This window comes from Chiloscyllium plagiosum, chromosome 31 (assembly GCF_004010195.1).
Source record: "Chiloscyllium plagiosum isolate BGI_BamShark_2017 chromosome 31, ASM401019v2, whole genome shotgun sequence".
Classification (NCBI taxonomy): Eukaryota; Metazoa; Chordata; class Chondrichthyes; order Orectolobiformes; family Hemiscylliidae; genus Chiloscyllium; species Chiloscyllium plagiosum.
In genome coordinates, this window is record NC_057740.1 from 16,398,994 (window position 1) to 16,420,757 (window position 21,764).

Here is a 21,764-nt window from a genome sequence, read left to right on the forward strand (position 1 = left end):
ATTGCTGCCTAGCATTCCTAATCCATTAGTGTCAATTGCAGTTAGAAAATTACTTTCAATTTTACTCGCTAAATTTCCAAAGTGACACTGATGAATTGGACAGGTTCAAGAGAATGATTCCTAGAATTTGTTTCATTGCAAAAAAGATCTGCTTTGTAGAAGATTAGATAATACCTTATTGGATTTTTGAAATGGTAAGAGATGAAACAAGACTTTGAAGTAAAATAGGCTGGTAAAGTGTAGTGATCTGATTTCAAAATTAAGAAATCAGAAATTGTATATGTGAATTGAACTGAAATTACTTAAATAAAAATAATAATATATATCAGTCAGTATCTAAAAAGTTAGCTGAATATTTCAGAATATTTCAGGAAAGGCACTTCTCACAGTGATAACCTGTCTTAATGCTGCGAAGATCCTTTGGTGTATTTGCAGCATTTTCTATTTTTACTCCCAAGTTTTTAGCATTGAGTTTTCTGTTGCTTTTAATAAAGATTCAACTGCAAGTGTGTTTCGTAAAGTCCACCTTCCAGTGATAAGATTGTGACACTTAATGCGCTGGCTGGACTTTAGATTAACTATTTGAGTGGATCCATGGCAGTTCCTCTTGCCACCCAACCAAAGCACATTGAAATCATTTTAAGATTCCCTTCTTTAACCCTGGCTAGTTGACACAGTCTCCATGGTTTGGCTTAAAATGTTGTTTGAACTTATTGATGTCAACCTGAAGCATTAGAATTGGCCCTAGCATCTCGAGGCTAGGAAGGGAAACAGTCCAGGTTCCTGTTGTTGATCACTGTCTCTTAGTTCACTTAATCAATGCATATATATGATGATGAGATTGAGTCAGCAGAGATATCTCTGGCAGACAATCACTTCCAACACCTGTGATCCAGGGTCATGTGAATAATGAACCAGGAGCACAAATTGAACTGCTTGCTGACATGCTAAACAGCGAAAACTATCAAAAATAAGATCTTGGCATTAATCTTTTTCTTGGAGAAAGTGAGGACTGCAGATGCTGGGGATCAGAGCTTAAAAATGTGTTGCTGGAAAAGCACAGCAGGTCAGGCAGCATCCAAGGAGAAGGAGAATCAACGTTTCGGGGCTTATGCCCAAAACGTCGATTCTCCTTCTCCTTTGATGCTGCCTGACCTGCTGTGCTTTTCCAGCAACACATTTTTAAGCATTAATCTTTTTCTTTCAAGGTTTTCATGCAGTGTTAAATATGTTTGTTCAGTTCATGAGTAATTGGTTACTTGTATTAGAAGTAACGTATCAGGACAATGGTTTATAATCTCAGATGACTGTCTTGTACCTTATTTTGCTGCTTCAGGTATTATTTACTGGTTGGGGCATTCATGATAATAGGGTGGAAAATAATATCTACAAGGACGAATCCTATTGGTTTTAATGCCGCAATCCCTAGATTTATTGGTTAGATCTAGAGTAAAAATCCACTTAGAACCACCATTTTGCAAATAGATATTTCAAGTACTTGAGTTAAATTGTCAGGAATTCCAGTAAACGATTTTAATAAAAGCAAAATACTGCAGATGTTGGAAAAATGAAACAACCACAGAGAATGCTGGAGAAACTCTAGTCCAACAGCATCTGTGGAAGGAGAGACATAGCTAATGCTTGGAATCCGTTAAGACTCTTCAGAGTTGCAGAAGTGTCATATGGACTTAAAACTTTAATTCTGTTTCTCTAACCAAAGATACTGCCAGACCTATTGAGTTTTTCCAGCATTCTTTATAAATGGTTTTAATAATCTTTCTGGAATGACTGAACTGTATGTGACTTTGCGAACAAATGTCACTGCACCCAGATTAAAAGGCAAGTTATATTGTGAGGTCTTGAAATATATTAACATAACATTGGATAGATTCTTTACAAGTTGTGTTTTTTTTTTGCTGCATTATCTCATTTATAGCACTAAACAAAAAAAAGCGAGATTAACTTGCCATGGATATTAATACTTTGTGATTTGTTGCTGTGGCGTAATAGTTTTGCTAATTGCTCACATTGGAGCAATAATTGGACTCAACTTTTTTTTTAATGTGAGTACTCTTGTCTATCCTGAGAAACACAATACTCTAATATGCTGGATAAATGCAAGTTCTTTCTCATTAATATGTATATTATAAATCTCTCCTCAGATGTGTCTAGCAAGAAGTATTTACCTTTTGTCTACACGGTCACAAGTTCCAGTGCACAGCAGGACTAGAATATACAGAATATGCAACCGTTCCTGTATAGTCCAAAATCAGGTAACACAGACAGTGCTGTCAAGGAGAGCATTTATTTTACATTCTCACTTATTGGACGAAATGTGGCTTGTTGTTGCTATTCTCATTGTGCCAATGGACCTTTGTTGACTCAGGTCTTCTGCAATGTAGTGGGAGGGGAGATGGATGGTTGAAAGGTGACTAATAGGTTTTCTCTAACATAGCGATCTTTCTTTTGGCTCTGCTGTTCTATGATCTTCTTTGGCTTTGGTAAAAGTGTGCCGCAACTATAAGCTTGGTTTGCTGCAACAAAATTCATGGTTTACTTCCAGTATTGCTGATGGTTTTCTGCCAATGTAACAGCAGCAGAGCAGTAAGACTAGTAGATCCATCAATGCCTCAAGTTTGTCTGTTTGATTATGGATTCTGTTTGCCCATCTTTGATCTATACTACTCGTCAATTCAAAAAATGTCAATTCAAATCTTAATGGTCAATCGATCCAATAGCCTTTTGACTGAAATGATTCCACATTTCCCCTATTATTTAGCCGGGGACAAAGTTTTGTTCATATTCTCACTTGTGAAGTGCCAAGCTCTAACTTTAATATTGTGCACCTTGTACTGGATTTTTCCACGAGAGGAACTAACTTATTTTTATTCACACTCTCTCTGGTTATGAGGATCAGAAAATCCCCTCAGTTACATTCCCTCTGAAAATTCTAAATTTGTGGTAATAAAAACCAGGTTTCTGCAATCTTTGCTCAAAATTTCACCCTTTAAACCCTGGTATTGTTATGGTGAATCTGTATTCAACTTAATCCAAGTCCATTAAATCCTTCCTCTGGTTCAAGTAGTGATAGGGTCTTGAATGAGAGGTTTGTCTCCATTACATTGAATGTTTGTTTTGTTACACTAAACATGCTGATGTTTGGATGTTAACACCATAAATACACACCAAATAGTGATTGTCTTTGTACTGAAATCCAATGCTCCATTCAGTTCTTAACATACTGAACAACACTTGCCTTTAGGAGGGGTTGTTGAAGGGTGGAGTCATCTATGAAAAAGTCAAGGACTGAAGTGCTGATAGATTTACAAGCATTGTGTTTCTTTAAATTCTGTAATTTATTTCTTTGTAGGTTCGATGTTATGCATCAGAAGGGAGGAAAGGTTTTCTTACTGGCTTATTAGACAATATCAAACAGGAATTAGCAAAAAATAAAGAAATGAAGGACAGCATTAAGAAATTTCGTGATGAAGCTAAAAGGTTAGAAGAATCAGAGGCTCTGCAGAGAGCGAGGAAAAAATATGTAAGTTTTCAAAATAGCATTTTCATTCAGAAGAGTCTCAAATTTGTAATTTTAATAAGATTAAATAGTGTTTATTTTTCAGAAAACTATTGAATCTGAGACAGTCAAAACCTCTGAAGTTCTTAAGAAAAAGTTGGAGGAGTTTTCAGAAACAGTTAAAGAGGTGAGTACAGCTCTGGACTTGCCAGAAGCAACCTTCATGAGAGAATTGTTTTAGAAGTTTTTTTTCTCTCTGTTTCTGGTTTTCAACAGAGTGATTTATAGGATTGGATTGCCTCAGGTTCATTGTACCTGGTTATGTGACATGGCCACCCACTCGTCATCTTGAATTTCCTTAAGTACTACACAGAGAGCTCAACTCCTGGCTATAGGAATTCTTCATAGTTGTGTTAATCAACCATTCTAGCCAATGACAAATTTGTTTAAGTGATGCTTGAGTTCCAGTGATCCTTAATGAGTTGATACCTTGCCCATGCAGATGATTTATGAGTATCAACTAAGATACCTTTTTTTTGTTGATCCAATTGTATCCACTAAATTTACCTTTTTTGGCTTTCATAATATGATAATCAGTTGGACAGGGGATAATTTGTTTTTAAGGATCTTGTGGTCCCAGTCCAACTTAAAAGAGTTAAAGAGCAGAATTTTTGTTTTATATTCACTTATGGGATGTGAGTGTTTTTGGCTAGGCCAGCATTTATTGCCCATTCTATTTGCCCAGAGGACAGGTAAGAGTCGATCGCGTTGCTGTGGGTGTAGAGTCACATATAGTGCAGACACGTAAGGATGGCAGATTTCCTTCCCTAAAAGACATTAGTGAATTAGATGGGTTTTTCCGACAATCGGCAATAGTTTAATGATCATCATTAGACCCTTAATTCCAGATCTTTACTAAGTTCATATTCCACTATCTGCCATGATGGAATTTAAACCCAAACATCCAGAACATTGGCTGAGTCTCTGGATTAATAGCTGAAAAATGTGTTGCTGGAAAAGCGCAGCAGGTCAGGCAGCATCCCAAGGCGCAGGAGAATCGACGTTTCGGGCATAAGCCCTTCTTCAGGAATGAGGAGGGTGTGCCAAGCAGGCTAAGATAAAAGGTAGGAAGGAGGGAATTGGGGGAGGGGCATTGGAAATGCGATAGTTGGAAGGAGGTTAAGGTGAGGGTGATAGGCCGGAGAGGGAGTGGGGGCGGAGAGGTCGGGAAGAGGATTTGTAGGTCAAGAAGGCGGTGCTGAGTCTGAGGGTTGGGACTGAGATAAGGCAAGGGGAGGGGAAATGAGGAAGCTGGAGAAATCTGCATTCATCCCTTGTGGTTGGAGGGTTCCTAGGCGGAAGATGAAGCGCTCTTCCTCCAGGCATCATGTTGCCATGGTCTGGCGCCTGGAGGAGGCCAAGGACCTGCATGTCCTTGGCGGAGTGGGAGGGGGAGTTAGTGTTTAGCCACAGGGCGGTTGGGTTGGTTGGTGCGGGTGTCCCAGAGTGTTCTCTGAAACGTTCCGCAAACAGGCCGCCTAAAAAATTAAATCATCAAGTTTGGAGAGTGAGAGAGAGAGAGAGAGTGTGTCAGGAAAACCAGCAGAATAGATGTTAATGCATTTTGTCCACTCCTTGTGAGAGGTATTTGATTTCAGTTGAATCAGCAATACAGTGGTGCTTTTGTCCTCAACCAACCTAGTTTAAAATGGAGAAATAAGTGTGATTTCTGCTGCACAGTGAAAGTACTTGAATGTCAAGTGTAGGTCGAGCAAACTTGGCCAAGATGTGGACCATAGTTATATAAATTCCTGAAGGTGTCTGGATTCTTGTGTGGTCTAATATATACCATGTACTATATATATATTTATGATTTAGATGAGGGAATCAAGTATCACGTTTCCAAGATTGCTGATGATGCAAAACTAGAGAGTGAGATAGGGATATGCAGAGGCTTCAGGGTGATTTAGACAAGTGGGTTGAGTGGTCAAATATATGGCTGATGCCGTATAATGTGGATAAATGTGGAGTTGTTCCACTTTGGTAGGAAAAACGAATGACAGTATTATTTAACTGATAGTTTGGGAAATATTAACATACTAAGGGATCTGTGTGTCCTTGTACACCAGTCACTGAAAGTTAGCACATTGATGCAACATGCAGTTCAGAAGGCAAATGGTATATTGTATAGGTGAGACTACAGCTGAAGTATTGTGTGCAATGTTGATGTCCTTACGTAAGAAAAGTATATGTCACGGAAGGAGTGCAGCAAAGGTTCAGCAGACTGATTTTTGGGATGGCCAGTTTACCCTATGAAGCAATTGGATTGACTGGGTCTATATTCGATGAGGTTTAGAAGAATCAGAAGGGATCTCATTAAAATGTAGAAAATTCTGACGGCTGGACAGACTGGATCAGGAGCTACTCCTCAGGATTTGCAATAAGGGATCTGGTTTTAGACTATGCATTGACCATTTGGACTGAGATGAGAAATACCTTCAGAGGATGACAAATTCTCCACCTCAGAAGGTTGTGGAAGCAAAGACACTGAATATATTTAGGAAAGAATTGTAGATTTCTAGAAGCTAAAGATGTTTAGAGATATGGGGAGAGAGGGGGAGTATGGTATTGGGAGAGTATGGCATTGGGATAGAGGATCAGCCGTGATTATGTTGAATGATGGAGAGTTTCTTGAGGGGCCAAATAGCCTATTCCTGCTCATACCCCCCCATGTTTCTGTGATTACTTGGCAGAGATATCAAAAAGTTTATCAGTACCTGTGGGACTATAACTCAGAATAAATTATAACTGAGGGAATGTGTTTCGTATGCCTTCCTTTATTTGTCAGAGTATTGAGTTTAGGAGTTGGGAGGTCAGGTTGCAGCTGTACAGGGCATTGGTTAGGCTTTTGGAGTATTGTATGCAATTCTTGTCTCCCTCCTTTTGGAACAATGTTGTGAAATTTGAAAGGGTTCAGAAAAAACGAACAAGGATGTTGCCAGGTTTGGAGAGTTTGAGCCAGAGGGAGAGGCTGAATAGGCTGAGACTGTTTTCCTTGGAATGTCGGAAGCTGAGGGATGACCTTATAGAGGTTTATAAAATCATGAGGGACATCAGTTGGGTAAATAGACAAAGTCTTTTCCTTGGCTTGGGGGAGTCCAGAACTAGATGGCATAGGTTTAAGGGGAAAGATTTAAAAGAGACCTACGGGGCAACTTGTTCACGCAGAGGTTGGTCCATGTGTGGAATGAGCTACCAGAGGAAGTGCTGACGGCTGATATAATTACAACATTTAAAAGGCATCTGGATGGGTACATCTAGCCCCATTTGCCAGCGCTTGGCTGATATCCCTCCACATCCTTCCTATTCATGTACCCATCCAGACTATGACTGTATGAGAAGAACTTATCACCCGGTTTTCAGTGTGACTGTATATAAGAATATAACTTGATGGAATATTTAATTTATGTTATGTTCTGTTTTCTATGCTGCAGAGCCTGGATGAAGTTGGTAAATCTGATATCGGTAAGAAAATTAGGGAAGGAGTAGAAGAAGCAGCAAAATCAGCAAAGCAATCTGCAGAATCAGTCAGTAAAAGTGGGGAAAGGATTGGCAAAACCACTGCATTCAAAGCAATATCTCAGGTAGGTGATACCACTTAAAGCAGATTGCCTGGATTTAAATATCTCATTTTCTGCATCTATAGCTTTGTGCAGTATTCCTTGCTGTATTTATCTGTGTAAGGATAATGACTACACTTCATTGCAACATTTGCTCAGTTGTATGACAAGGTGCAACTTACTAGCACGTTCTTCTAACAACTAGGCTATATATGCATCTTACATGGGTCATGTAGAAATGTATTGTACAGATGTGCCACATACACTGTTTAAATCCAGCTTTGAGTGAAGTATCTTGGATCTCTTGCTAATGTTAACAGAGCTTGATGTTCAGATTTGAGATTTATTAATGAGCACTAAGAACAATCTTTTTCCAAAACCAGAAACTCAAGCATAAACCAATGGAAAGCTAGGAGGCACTGTGGTTAGCATTGCTGCCTCACAGTGCCAGGGATCCGGGTTCGATTGTGCCCTCTGGTGTTTGTTTGCGTGAAGTTGCACGTTCTTCCTGTATCTGTATGGCTTTCATTCAGGTTCTGTGGTTTCCACAGTCCATAGATGTGCAGGATAGCTGGATTGGTCATGCTAAATTGCCCTGTTGTCAAGTTAGGTGTACTAGTAATGGTAAATGTGGGGTTATGGGGCTAGGGTGGGTTTCTGTTTGGAGGGTCGATGCGAGCTCTATCTGTGCTGTAGGCTTTCTACAATTCAATTTGTACAAAAAGCTGGTCTTGGGAAGTGGGATGTGAGCCCATGCTACAAGTTAAATATCTATGTTTAAAGCCTTGTCACATGGATTGCAGATTGAAACTAAAATTGAGTTACACAAAAACTTAACAATAAAAGATAAGTAAATTTGATAGTTAAATAACTGACTGCTTCTCTCTCCATGGTAACACCTCTTACCAAGCAGAGTCCACCTGACAACCAGTTGGCACTCTCTTCTCAATCATTGCAGGTTTTTCCCCATTTATTGGTATTCTTGCAAACTGTCCTGATGAGTGAAAAGCGTTAACAAAATGATTTTGTTTTAGTTATACTCAGTATAATTGTGTATATTTTAGAAAATTTAGGTACAGTATGTTGTTTTAGAACGTTATTTGCTTTCTAAACCGTTTATGAAGTTGCCTGTGGAAGTTCTAGTTGGTGTATTTGAATTTACTGTTTGATACAAAATACCAAAAGCTGGTATGGTTTTGTTTAATCAGAAGCAGAGGCTTATGAATAGTCTGGTCAGAATATCCTCCCACAAATACAAACATGGGTACACAAGTACAATTGAGACACAATCTGTGATGCTGAATGAATATTTCTCAGACTGGAAGGACTTGCCTTTTCCAGCAGGGCTCACGGTTTTGACATTAGTGGCAGGTCCCTAGTTTCTGAAATATACCAAATATACTGCACTCATGCAGTAGGGGGCACTAATGCTCTCCTTAAATGTGAGGAGCTCTTTTTTCACTTTGAACTCATTTGTCTTGTTGAGTTAATGTTTCAGTGTTCTTTACATATATTGGTAAAGGCTAGTGTTGATATTTGGATTATGTTCTTGCGACGCCAGTGGAAGTCGATGTGCTGACTTGTTAAACACTGGATCATGTCTGTGAAGACCTGACAGGTATAATTGATTCATTACAATGAAAATGTGCTTTTCTCAATCAGATATGAGATCGCAATTCAAACCTGCTGTTTAGTTTGGAAAATTTAAATTTTGTGTAGTCAGTGAATTTTTTCTAATATCACCCCCCCCCCCCCCCCCCCCAAAAACATTTCACGTTCGGTATTTGTTCCTTAACAACCACAACTAAAATTGATTAGATTAGATTCCCTACAGTGTGGAAACAGGCCCTTCGGGCCAACCACTCGGAAGAATAACCTACCCAGACCCATTTCCCCTCTGACTAATGCACCTAACACTATAGGCAATTTAGCATGGCCAAATCACCTGACCTGCACATCTTTTGTATTGTGGGAAGAAACTGGAGCACCCGGAGGAAACCTATGCAGACACTGGGAGAATGTGCAAACTCCACACAGCCAGTCGCCCGAGGCTGGAATCAAACCTGGGATCCTGGTGCTGAGAGGCAGCAGTGCTCACCACTGAACCATCGTGCTACCCGACATCCAGCCTGCATTTGCTACACCATCAATCATAATGCTATCAGCCACATACTTGCCACTCAAGGCCTCTGCTGTTCACCTCCCTCTCTTCCAAGACTTGCCTTTAAAATCCATCTTTGCAACCAATCGTTTGGCCATTCCTCCTAAGAAAACCTTCGTGAACTGCATGTCAGCCATGGCTCATTCAGTATGTTCCAAGTGCTTTGCAATCAATGAAGTACTTTTGAATTGTGGTCATGGTTGTAATTTAGGAAATTTGTAGCTAATCCATATACCACAAGCTCCCAAAAACAGTCATGTAATACTGAGCAAATAAAGTTTTTGTAACGTTGATTGATAGATACTTATTGATAGATAAGTATCAACCAGGACACTGAGGATCACTCCTGACTCCTCTTCAAAATAGTGCAATGATTTATTTTACATCTACGTGACCATTCAGATAGGGCCTTGAACTTATGCCTCTGAAAGCTGGCATCTCCGACAAGCATTGCTTTCTCTGCGCTGAACAAGAGTATCATTGATGATATTCGTGCTCAAGGTGTGGATTGGAACCCAGAAACTTATGACTTGAGGAGAGAACATACTGAATGAGCCATGGCTGACATTCAGTTCACGAAGGTTTTTTAGGAGGAATGGCCAAATGATTGGTTGGAAAGAAGGATTTTAAAGCCAAGTCTTGGAAGAGAGGGAGGTGAACAGCAAGGGCCTTGAGTGGCAAGTATGCAGCTGATGGTGTAGCAAATGCAGGCTGGATACAGAAATGGTCAGAGTCAAAAGAAATATGCCATAGAAATCTTATAATATTTGGTAAGATGCAAATGACTCATGAATGTAAATACTTACATATGCTGGCATTGTGATGCAGATACAGATTAACTCAAAGTACACCAAAGTCTTGTTTTACTTCCTGCACTGCTTTTATAAAGACATGGATAGCCTGCATGGGGTACCTAGTCAACTAGTGCCTAGCTGAATCATTTGTACCAATCTACTGAAAATCCACGCAGCAGCATTTCTGTTAGCCTGATTCAGTTTTAATGTTCCCTATTCATCCAATACATCATCTTAGCTCAGTTCAGTGAGTTTAGATGTGAGTTGAATTCGTAGGGGATTTAAATGTTGGTGTGTGCGGAAGCAATGAAGTTTAACCAGCAAAATATCACCTACCATTATGGAACTAGTTGATTTTCTTCATCTGAGATCATTGTACCTGTAAGAACACAATGTCAACTAGAATGTCAGTTCTGGTAGAAGCACTTGCATTGGTCAACATGTCACCATCCAGCCTCCTTGACTTTCTAAAGCCCCTGTCAGTACACATGATCGTGTGACTGACTCCTGTCTGCAATATCTAGTGACCATCATGAAGCTTGTTTCTTGTCCTGGACACCGCTCATTAAATGTAATTTGTTTAATATCTATTGACATTTGGTTGTGTGGCTAAAACAGAGATTCCCAGCACTGTTCAAATATTTATTTTAAAAGAAGCTGTGAAAGGCAATTGTGTTCTTTGAAGTAAGGGAATCAATTGGGTCTGTTCCAAGATAATTTATTATCTCTGGATTGAGTGGCATTGATGTGTGGTCTCCTTCATCCACACTTTATAATCTGCATGTTCCTTAGTCTGGGGCAGCAGAATAAGCTAGAGTTAACCTTCTCAGGTTTGGCCATCAGAAAGGGGCAAATGTGTCATGGTTCTCTGCACCTGTTCTCACTAGGAAACCTCAACTGTGGTTCAACAGCTTCCCAAAACTATTGAGGCTCAAGAATGATTTATTAGTCAGTTGAAATAATCAAAATTGTCTGATGTTCCACAGATTTAGAGCTAATAACTTGCTGCTTGTGTATTTCCATTTCCAGTTTTTGGAGAAACCCTGAACCAAAGGAATCGACACTCTAGTAAAGTAAATTTATAGCTGTAGAAAACACTACCAATCGCATACACATTGTTCCGTTGAATGAACAGATTGATTGATGGATGGGTGAGATACTAAACAAATATTTTATCAGTGTTTACTGTGGAGGAGTATATGGAAGCTAGAGAACTTGGGGAAACAAATAGTGTTATCTTGAAAAGTGTCCATATTACAGAAGAGGAGGTTCTGCATGTCTTAAAAAGCAGAAAGTTGGATAAATCCCTACGACCTGATCAGCTGCATTCCAGAGCTTTGTGGGAAGTGAGGGAAGAATTATTGGGCCCCTTGTGGAGATATTTGTATCATTGATGGCTACAGGTGAGGTGCTGGAAGACTGAAAGTTGGCTAATATTTAAGAAAGGTGCTTAGGAATAGCTAGGGAACTATAGACTGGTGAGCCTGATGTCAGTGGTAAGTAAGTTGTTGGAGGAGATTCTGAGGGAGAGGATTTACATGTATTTGTATGGGCAAGGACAGATTAGAGGTAGTCAACATGGCTTTGAGAGTGGAAAATTATGCCTCACTAACTTGATTTGAGTTTTTTGAAAAAGTGACAAAGAAGATTAATGAAGGCAGAGCAGTAGATGTTGTCAATATGGACTTCAGCAAGGTAGACTAGTTAGCAAGTTAGATCACGTGGAACTTGATACAAAATTGAAGATAAGAGACAGTGTGGTGATGGAGGGTTGCTTTTCAAACTGGAAAAGTGTGATGAATGGTCTGCCCAAGGATCGCTGCCTGGTCCACTGCTGTTTGTCATTTATATGAATGATTTGGGTGTGAATATAGGAGGTATGGTTAATATGTTTGCAGATGACACCAAAATTGGTGGCATAGTGGACAATGAAGGAGGTTATCTCAGAGTCCAATGGGTCCTTCATCAGATGGGCCAATGGGCTGAGGAGTGGCAGATGGAGAAGGCAAATCAGGACAGAATTTATTGGTAGGGCCTTGGGAAGTGTTGCTGAACAAAGAAACCAAGGGATGCAGGTGCATAGTTCCTTGAAGATAGAGTCGCAGATAGACAGGGTAGTGAAAACGTTGTGTGGTGTGCATGGCTTCGTTGGTGAGAACATTGAGTATAGGAGATGGGATTTTCAAGAAGATTTGGAGAGATGTGAAGTCATGTTGTGGCTGTCCAGGATGTTGATTAGGCCACTTTTGGAAAACTGCATTCAATTCTGGTCTCTACTATAATAAAGATGTTGTTAAACTTGAGAGGGTGCAGAAAAGATTTATAAAGATGTTGTCAGGCTTCGAGGGTTTGAGCTATAGGGAAAGGCTGAATAGGCTGGAGATATTTTCCCTGGAGCGTCATATGCGTAGAGGTTTATAAAATCATGAGGGGCATGGATAGAATGAATAGCCAAGGTCTTTTTCCTAGGTAGGGAAGTCTGAAACTAGAGTGCATAAGTTGAAGGTGAGAGAGGAAGAGACATAGAAGAGACCTGATGGTCAACGTTTTCAAGCACAGGTTTAGTCTGTATGGAATGAGCTGCCAGAGGAAGTGGTAGAGGTTGGTGTAACTACATCATTTAAAAGGCATCTGGATGGGTACAGGGATTCGATAGATCTGGACCAAGTATGGGCAAATGGGACTAGATCAGTTTAGGGTATGTGGTTAGCATGGAATGGTTGGACTGAAGTGTCTATTTCCTTGCCTGTAAGTGAGGTTTATCCTGGTAGGATCTGTTCAACATGTTGATGAAAGAGAAAAGCCCTTCTGGTTGAATATTTATGGTGTTATTAATGCTATTAGTAATAGTTGCAGTGTTCACTCCAACTGTTGGTTGTTGAACCATAAAGATTTTTTGTTCTTCTTTCTTCCCCACTTTTCCTCCTCGCAAACCTGTTTCCAGACCCTGAAGGTGTTACCACTGCACAGTTCAGGGTCCTTGTTGTTATTCCACTGAGCAATCATGTTCACTTGCATCCTACTTTTACAATGGGCTAGTATAATTGACGCCCAAATACACTTAACTCTTGTTGCTGGCTCCAAGCACCATACCATTTCATGTCTCAGAACCAATCACGGTAGATAGTGAGATTTGAATTGATAAATCTGGAGTTAAAAAACTGGTCCTATGATGACCATAAAGCTATTACTGATTATCATTAAAAATCTGATAGCTTGGTAATGTCTTTTACTTACGAAAAAATGCATCTCATGTAGTCTGATGGTTTTGTTCCTCCAGATCCACAGCAATAAGGTTCACTCTTAAACTGCTGAACAAGCAATTCAGATTAGTGATGGGTGATAAATATTTGCCTTGCTGGTGTTGCCAACATGCCACGAAAGAATACATTTAAAAAAAAACTGATGGCCAGAAATAAATTAAGAACTAAAAATCATGATGTGGGTGCTTGCCTGCCTTGACAAAGAAAATGGCCAGTGCAGAATGATTGAGGAGAAAGTGAGGACTGCAGATGCTGGAGATCAGAGCTGAAAATGTGTTGCTGGAAAAGCACAGCAGGTCAGGCAGCATTCCTGAAGAAGGGCTTATGCCCGAAACGTCGATTCTCCTGTTCCTAGGATGCTGCCTGACCTGCTGTGCTTTTCCAGCAACACATTTTCAGCGCAGAATGATTCCAAATTACACCATGTTGTGTGGAGAATGTTTTTTTTTGTTATTTGCCAAGTTTGCCTAAAATAGCAAGGGAAGGAAGGGCCCTTTGAACCTTAGGTGGTAATGCCATTGGAGAAGTTAATGCAGAATTCAAGCCAATGGCTTGAAGACCTTGCTGTTGGCCTAATTTGCTGGGTCACGGCAGTTGATTTGTAGACTTAAATGGTGGGGTCAGTCAGTGCACTGCGCTTCATGTTAATGATTTACCACACAGACAAGAAGGAAAAAAAATTAATCCATGCCAACTGAAGCTCAAGAACCAAGTCCTGTAGCGATGGGAAGAGGCCACAAATAGTGGAAGTGTAAGTTGTCACTGGCAGCCACAGTACCATCAGGCATGCAGTTGGCTCAGGATTTTGTTCATTTTGATGATGACATCATCACCTAGTAGCATCCAGAGAGACCAAGCAACCTTTCTGAAGGACAACAATGCTGGCTCCTGAATTGGAGAGGTGCCTAAAACAGATGGCCTAAACAGTGCTTCTCATCACCTTGATTAAATCTTTTAATAAGGCCAAACTGACAGAAATATAATGCGAGCTTATAGCCTTGATTCAAAAGGTGGAAAAAGAAAAAAACATTCTGGAACTTACTTTGCTGGAACTTGAGAACAATTCACAATTCTAGTCATGACCATTGCTCCCAATATCATTAAACCTAGGGTAGCTCATGAGTCAGCCAGAGTAGACATCGATAAAGCGGCCCTGAGTGAGGTCTGCTTCTCAGCAAAGCAGCCTGGTTGCCTCCTGTACTGATCAGGTAGACTTCAAACTAAAAGAAATGCATCCTTGGCTTTAGCTTCATGGCCAAGAAAACTGTGGCCATTGAATGTTCAAATCTGCCTATTGGGCTATTCCAGATTATGCCCTTGTGCCTCTCCAAAAGTTTGGAAGTTTCATCAACATTTATATTCCAACCCTGAACACTGATCCAGTTGTTGAAGATACATCAACGTTGATCTTCATGAACTCCTCCAGAATGCCCCTCCCAAAGATCAAACTGTCACCTGTGATGATTCCAACTCCAGAGTTGGCCATGACAATCAGGCATAGAAGGGAGTACTCAGAAACTATGGAGTTGGAAACTGCAGTGGAAACTCTTGGAAGTCTGTTTTAAAAAAAAGGCAGCTATCCATTAACCAATAGCATCTTTCAACAAAAGGATCACTTCAAGACCACGTGGCTGCAATCCTGCTCTCAACATTGGCATTTGATAGACTTACAGGACATCTGAATACTAGATCAAAGTTTCCCAAAATGGTGTTTGGGACCTGTCTTCTTTTCAAGCCCTAAAATGGAGTCTCAATGAGAAACAATTGGGTAAACGTGGGACTGGAAGCATTGTGGATCTGACTTCTTCTGGACCAGCTTCTCCACTCAAAGTCCAAGAACAGACCTGTAATTGTACCTGTGGAAAAGACTCACTGTACACTGCTGGTAATATATGCTTTTGTGAAGAGCTACAATCTGTCTATAACCAATATACCAAACACAAAACCCTCTGAGGAGTGCTGATGGTAAGAAATTGCACATTGACAAGAAGTCTGTCCATAATCATCAGTTGGAACACTTTGAAACAATTCCTGATGAAGGGCTTTTGCCCAAAACGTCAATTGTCCTGCTCCTGGGATGCTGCCTGAACTGCTATGCTTTTACAACACCCCACTCTCACCACTTTGAAACACACCAACCCTGAGTGAACAGTGCATGATACTCCTATCAGCTGTAGCAAACAGCTGCCAAAGAAGAACTGAATGAGAGCCCAACTCTTGGAGTCAATAAAATTCCATTCAAAGCGTCGAAGCGTGTCGTCTCTGCTATCTACATACCTGAGCCCTATGTGCCAGGCTCCCTTTTTCATGGCCTGATGGGAGCAGGGCAGGATTCCACCGGGTCATAGTAATGTTGCTGTATCAGAAGAAAGGAGAAAAATCATGCAGTCATAACTACAGTTGGATCATTCTCGGTCACCCTTGTTCACACACACCCCCACACCTGTCGGGTGTGATGTATAGAGGATGGGTCACTGGCGAATGGAAAAGGGGTTCCAAGCAAGCATTGCAAAGATTCCCTGAAATGAATCCCTCTGCGTTTCACATTGATCATTGCCAGTAGGAAGTTCAGACATAAATTCTGATACTTGACGATGCTAAATTGGAGTGCAATTAATTCTTGTACGATGAGCAAAGAGCCAGCATGAAAGAAAAAAGGAGGACCATCAACATTTATTACGTCTTCAACTGTAACAGTTGCGCTGATCATGGGTAAGCCTGACCAGCCACCACTGAGCCTCTAATTGAGGAGAAAAATCTTCCTAAAATAATCTTTGTCTGGAAAGAAATAACCCACTGCCTCTCCCACCATAGCCATGGCAGAGGTTTGCTCCATGTAATGATCCATATGTTAGAGGAGTCAATTGATAGTGATCAGGGACAGGTGTCCAAGGTATATGTAGATTTTCCAAATCTGTGGGGTCATGACCAATTACAGCAGTACTGTAGTTCTGAATAAGATATTTAGCATATGTAACCAATGTATCAGCGGATCAGGAATAAAAGAAATTTAATTTACACAGCACCTTTCATAACTTAAGGATGTCTCAAAGCACTTCATAACTAATTCAGTATTTTTTGAGTGTAATCACTGCAATGTTGTGAACTTCAGAAACTAATTGAAATGGAGCAAGAAGAAGGTTATCTCCGATTACAACGGGATCTTGATCAGATGGGCCAATGGGCTGAGAAGTGGCAGATGGAGTTTAATTTAGATAAATGTGAGGTACTGCATTTTGGGTAAGCAACTCTTAGCAGGACTTATACACTTAATGGTCAGGTCAGAGGGAGTGTTGTTGAACAAAGAGACCATGGAGTTCAGCTTCATAGCTCCTTGAAAGTGGAGTCGCACGTAGATAGGATAGTGAAAAAGGCGTTTGGTATGCTTTCCTTTATTGGTCAGAGTGTTGAGTGCAGGAGTTGGGAGGTCATGCTGCAGCTGTACAGAACATTGGTTAGGCCACTGTTGGAATAGTGCGTACAGTTCTGGTCTCTTTCCTATTGGAAAGATGTTTTGAAACTTGAAAGGGTTCAGAAAAGGTTTACAAGGATGTTGCCAGGATTGGAGGATTTGAGCTACAGGGAGAGATTGAATAGTCTAGGGCTGTTTTCCCTGGAGCGTCGGAGACTGAGGGGTTACCTTATAGAAGTTTACAAAATTATGAGGGGCATGGATAGGATAAATAGACAAAGTCTTTTCCCTGGAGTTGGGGAGTCCCAGAACTAGAGGACATAGGTTTAGGGTGAGAGGGAAAAAATATAAGAGACCTAAGGGGCAACCTTTTCATGCAGAGTGTGGTACATGTATGGAATGAGCTGCCAGAGGATGTGGTGGAGGCTGGTACAATTGCAACATTTAAAAGGCATCTGGATGGGTATATGAATAAGAGGGGTTTGGAGGGATATGGGCCAGGTGCTGGCAGGTGAGACTAGATTGGGTTGGGATATCTGGTCAGCATGAACAAGTTGGACTGAAGGGTCTGTTTCCATGCTGTACATCTATGACTGTCTGACTCTAAGGTCTCTCAAACAACAGTGCAATAATAATGAGATCATCTGTTTTTTGATATGAGTAGAAGGGTAAATATTGTCCAGGACCCCAGGGGAAATTTCCTTGCTCTCCATTCAGTAGTGTCATACATCTTTTAAGTTCGGTTGAGAGGGTTTGTCATTCCAAAGATAGCACCTCATATAATGTGGCCCTACTAAGTGCACCATTTAGGCATTTGCCTGAACTGTGTGCTGGGCTCTTTAGAATTCACACAAATACATCAGTGGGCCATATGCTTATACCGCTACCTCCAAAGTCTCTGCCGGAGAAACATTTTGTTACTCGTTTCCTGGGAGATTTGAGCAATGCAACCAGAGTTCCGGATATTGTTCATTCCTAGCTGTCCTGAGAAGATAGAGGGCTTTTTTATTGACTGTAGTCCTTGAGGTAATGACGATTGTTGTCCTGCTTGAGACCTACGCTAGACTTCCGATAGGTCATTTTTCAAAGTCAAGCACATAGTATGGACAAGAGCCATGTGCAGGTGGAATTGAGTTGTCAAGTGTTGGTGTTGAATCAAGTTTGTGTAGCTTCTTCAGCAAACAGGAAATGATGTTGAAAAGAATAACTCCAGATGAAGTCTGCAGGAAGCTCACTTTGTATCTGACGGTTACTAAAATCGGACTTAGTTGCTGGATGAATGAAGGGTCTGTGCTCACTGTATTTGTGAAATGTATGTATTGAGTCGCAAGGGTGGAAATCGGCAATCCTGGGCATGTCCTGTGGTAGGCAAAAGAACAAAGAATATCAGTCCAGTCTGATGAATACAGGTAATTCTTTTATAATGCAATGGGTATGTTCTTGTGCAACCTTGTGTTTCAGAAAAATTGCACTTGAGAAACAAGTGCAGCAATGTAATTGCATTACAGCCAATGCACATTTTAAAAGTGTGCGCTTTAGAAACAGTGTCCCTGATTCTTTAATCATGTTTTAATGAATTAATGTTAACAAAATGCACAATTTAGCAGAACAACCTGTATTTTTACATACCTCACACATGAAAATACGGTGGAACAGTGTTTCAGACCATTTGGTAAAATATTCTTAGAATCATAGAATCCCCACACTGTGGAAGCCAACCATTTGGCCCATTGAGTCCACTCCAACTCTCCAAAGAGCATCTCCCCCAGACCTGTCCCCTCCCAGCCTTTCCCTGTAACCCTGTATTTCCCACCCTAAATACATCGATATGCATCCCTGGACACTATGGGCAATTTATCATGGCCAGTCCAGCTACCCTGCACATCTTTGGACTGCAGGAGGAGACCAGAGCACCCAGAGGAAACCCACACAGACATGCAGAATATGCAAAATCTCGCAGCCAGCCAACCGATGGTGGAAGTGAACCCAGGTCTTTGGTGCTATGATGCAGCAATGCCAACCACTGTGCTAATGCAACATGACAATCTGGCAGTTTTCCTCCCTGCATTGTAATAAATGCAATTTTTTTAAAAAAGGAAAAGTACTTCATCATTCAGTTGATGTGCAGTTCTGTTTAAGGTGCAGTTTTCATGTTAAACTGGAGTAATATAATGTATAATGTAATAAGTACAGCATTGTTAGCTTTTAATTTGGCTAACTGAATGATATCAACTTTACTGCTTTGCTTTCTTCAGAGTGTTGAATCCGTAAAGAAAGAGCTAGATGAAAGTGTTCTCGGCCGGAGTGGAACGTACCGGTCACCGTCATCACTGAGGAAGCGAACTGACTTTTCACATGATAAAACACAGGAAAAAGTATTTGAACCAAATGAGTATGTAATATTTCGGTATTTAAGCAGACAATTTATTTCACTCGGACAAAGTAATATGTTGCTGAAGAGACTGAGCAGATCTGGCAGCAGCTGTGGAGAGAAAATAAATTAATGTTTCAAGTCCAGTTCTGAAGAAGGGTCACTGGATTCAAAATATTAACTCTATTTTCCCTCCACAGGTGCTACCAGTACTTCTGAGTTTCTCCAGTTTCTGTTGGTTTGTTTCAGATCTCCAGCATCCTCGGTTCTTTGTTTTAATTTGTTTTCCTCCCTTGTCTTAAAGTGTTGATTTTCTCCAGGCTACTGGCCTTCTCTGGTTACTTATGCAGGTGATCATTCTTCATTTGTGAACTTAGATTGTGGCTTTTCAGCAGGTCAGTAGGCAGAGAGGTTGTAACAGCTGAACCCAGTCTGCTGTCATTCAACAAACGCACAAACAGCACCAAACATTTATATAGAATGCTTTGTGCAAGCTGTATAACCTCAATTTTGAGGAGCAGAAAATGGACTCAGCATGAAACAGGCAGAATAGAGGACAAGACTGAAAGAGTAGTTGAAGAAAAGTGAAAAATAAGATCATTCTGACAGAAGCTTGGTAGTTGAGAGAGTGACATGATTTGTAAAACAGTAATTGTAAACAGTGAGGAACATAGCAGACATCAGGAGGTCGTACTTGAAATATCCAGGCACATGGAAAATTATACTTTCTGCAGAAAATGTGAAGCATTGTACTTAGTACATTTTCAAACAGAAGAGGCAATAAAAGCTGAATAGTCCACATATAAAAGCGATGCAAGAGCATAAAAACCAAGAGGGAGATGGGGTATCATTTTCTGAAAATTTTGCATCGGGTGGTAGGAGTTTTTTTTTAAGAAACATGGGAACAGTTGTAGGTCTTTTGGCTCTTGGGACCTCTGCACCATTCAATAAAATGAAAGGATCATGGAGGACTCAGCAGTAACTTTTGAAAGAGAATTGAGTAAATTTTTGAAGATCAAGTTTTCAGCATTATAGATAATAGGGGAGTGGGACTGATTGGCTAACTCTTACTGACATGGTGGACTGAATGGCTTCCTACCATTATGTCAGATTCTATGATCAGTTTCAAATTGTACAAGATGGAAAATGGTTAGACAGGTCAGGCAACAGAAGTCAACCCTCAAAGTCATGAAGAGACAGACTAGAGTTTTGGGGTTTATGGAAAGAGCTTGGATCACAGGCAGCTGATATTGCAATATGGAAGAAGATGACAAATCAGTGCATGAACATAGAACATTACAGCATAGTATAGGCCCTTCAGCCCATGATGTTGCGCCGACCTGTCACACCAATCTGAAGCCATCTAACCTACACTATTCCATGTACGTCCATATGCTTGTCCAATGACGACTTAAATGTACTTAAAGTTGGCGAATCTACTCCCATTGCAGGCAAAGCATTCCATAACCTTACTACTCTCTGAGTAAAGAAACTACCTCTGACATCTGTCCTATATCTATCACCCCTCAATTTAAAGCTGTGCCCCGTCGTGCTTGCCGTCACCATCCTTGGAAAAAAGCTCTCCCTGTCCATCCTGTCTAACCCTCTGATTATCTTACATGTCTCTATTAAGTCACCTCTCAACCTTCTCTCTAACAAAAACAGCCTCAAGTCCCTCAGCCTTTCCTCGTAAGACCTTCCCTCCATACCAGGCAACATCCTAGTAAATCTCCTCTGCACCCTTTCCAAAGCTTCCACATCCTCCTCATAATGTGGTGACCAGACCTGTACACAATACTCCAAGTGTGGCCATACCAGAGTTTTGTACAGCTGTAGCATACCCTCATGGTTCTGGAACTCGATCCCTCTATTAATAAAAACTAAAACACTGTATGTCGTCTTAACAACCCTGTCAACCTGGGTGGCATCTTTCAAGGATCTGTGTACCTGGACACCAAGATCTCTCTGCTCATCTACACTACCAAGAATCTTACCAGTACTTTGCATTCCGGTTACTCCAACCAAAATGAATCACCTCACACTTGTCCGCATTTAACTCCATTTGCCATCTCTCAGCCCAGTTCTGCAGCTTATCTATGTTTTTCTGTAACCTACAACATCCTTCGTCACTATCCACAACTCCACCGACCTTAGTGTCATCTGCAGATTTACTAACCCACCCTGCTACGCCCTCATCCAGGTTGTTTATAAAAATGACGAACAGCAGTGGACCCAACACCGATCCTTGTGATACATCACTGGTAACTGGACTCCAGGATGAACATTTTCCATCAACCACACCTTCTGTCTTTTTTCAGCAAGCCAAACTGCAATATCTCCCACAATCCCATTCCTTCGCATTTTGTATAATAGCCTACTGTGGGGAACCTTATCGAACGCTTTGCTGAAATCCATATACACCACATCAACCAGTTTACTCTCATCTACCTGTTTGGTCACCTTCTCAAAGAACTCAATAAGGTTTGTGAGGCGCGACCTACCCTTCACAAAACCGTGCTGACTATCCCTAATCAAATTATTTTTTAGATGATTATAAATCCTATCTATTATAACCTTTTCCAACACTTTACCAACAACTGAAGTAAGGCTCACTGGTCTATAATTA

General features: G+C 40.7%; 1 protein-coding gene across 1 annotated transcript in view; it reads left to right on the plus strand.

Moving 5' to 3' along the window:
• Positions 1 to 21,764, plus strand: part of timm44 (translocase of inner mitochondrial membrane 44 homolog (yeast)) — an 86,200-nt gene that overhangs the window by 8,620 nt on the left and 55,816 nt on the right. Inside the window, exons 2-6 of the mRNA XM_043721044.1 lie at positions 2,163 to 2,273; positions 3,371 to 3,541; positions 3,624 to 3,704; positions 7,012 to 7,161; positions 19,023 to 19,159. Of these exons, the coding sequence (XP_043576979.1) occupies positions 2,163 to 2,273; positions 3,371 to 3,541; positions 3,624 to 3,704; positions 7,012 to 7,161; positions 19,023 to 19,159 (650 nt within the window). The remainder of the gene's footprint in view (positions 1 to 2,162; positions 2,274 to 3,370; positions 3,542 to 3,623; positions 3,705 to 7,011; positions 7,162 to 19,022; positions 19,160 to 21,764) is intronic.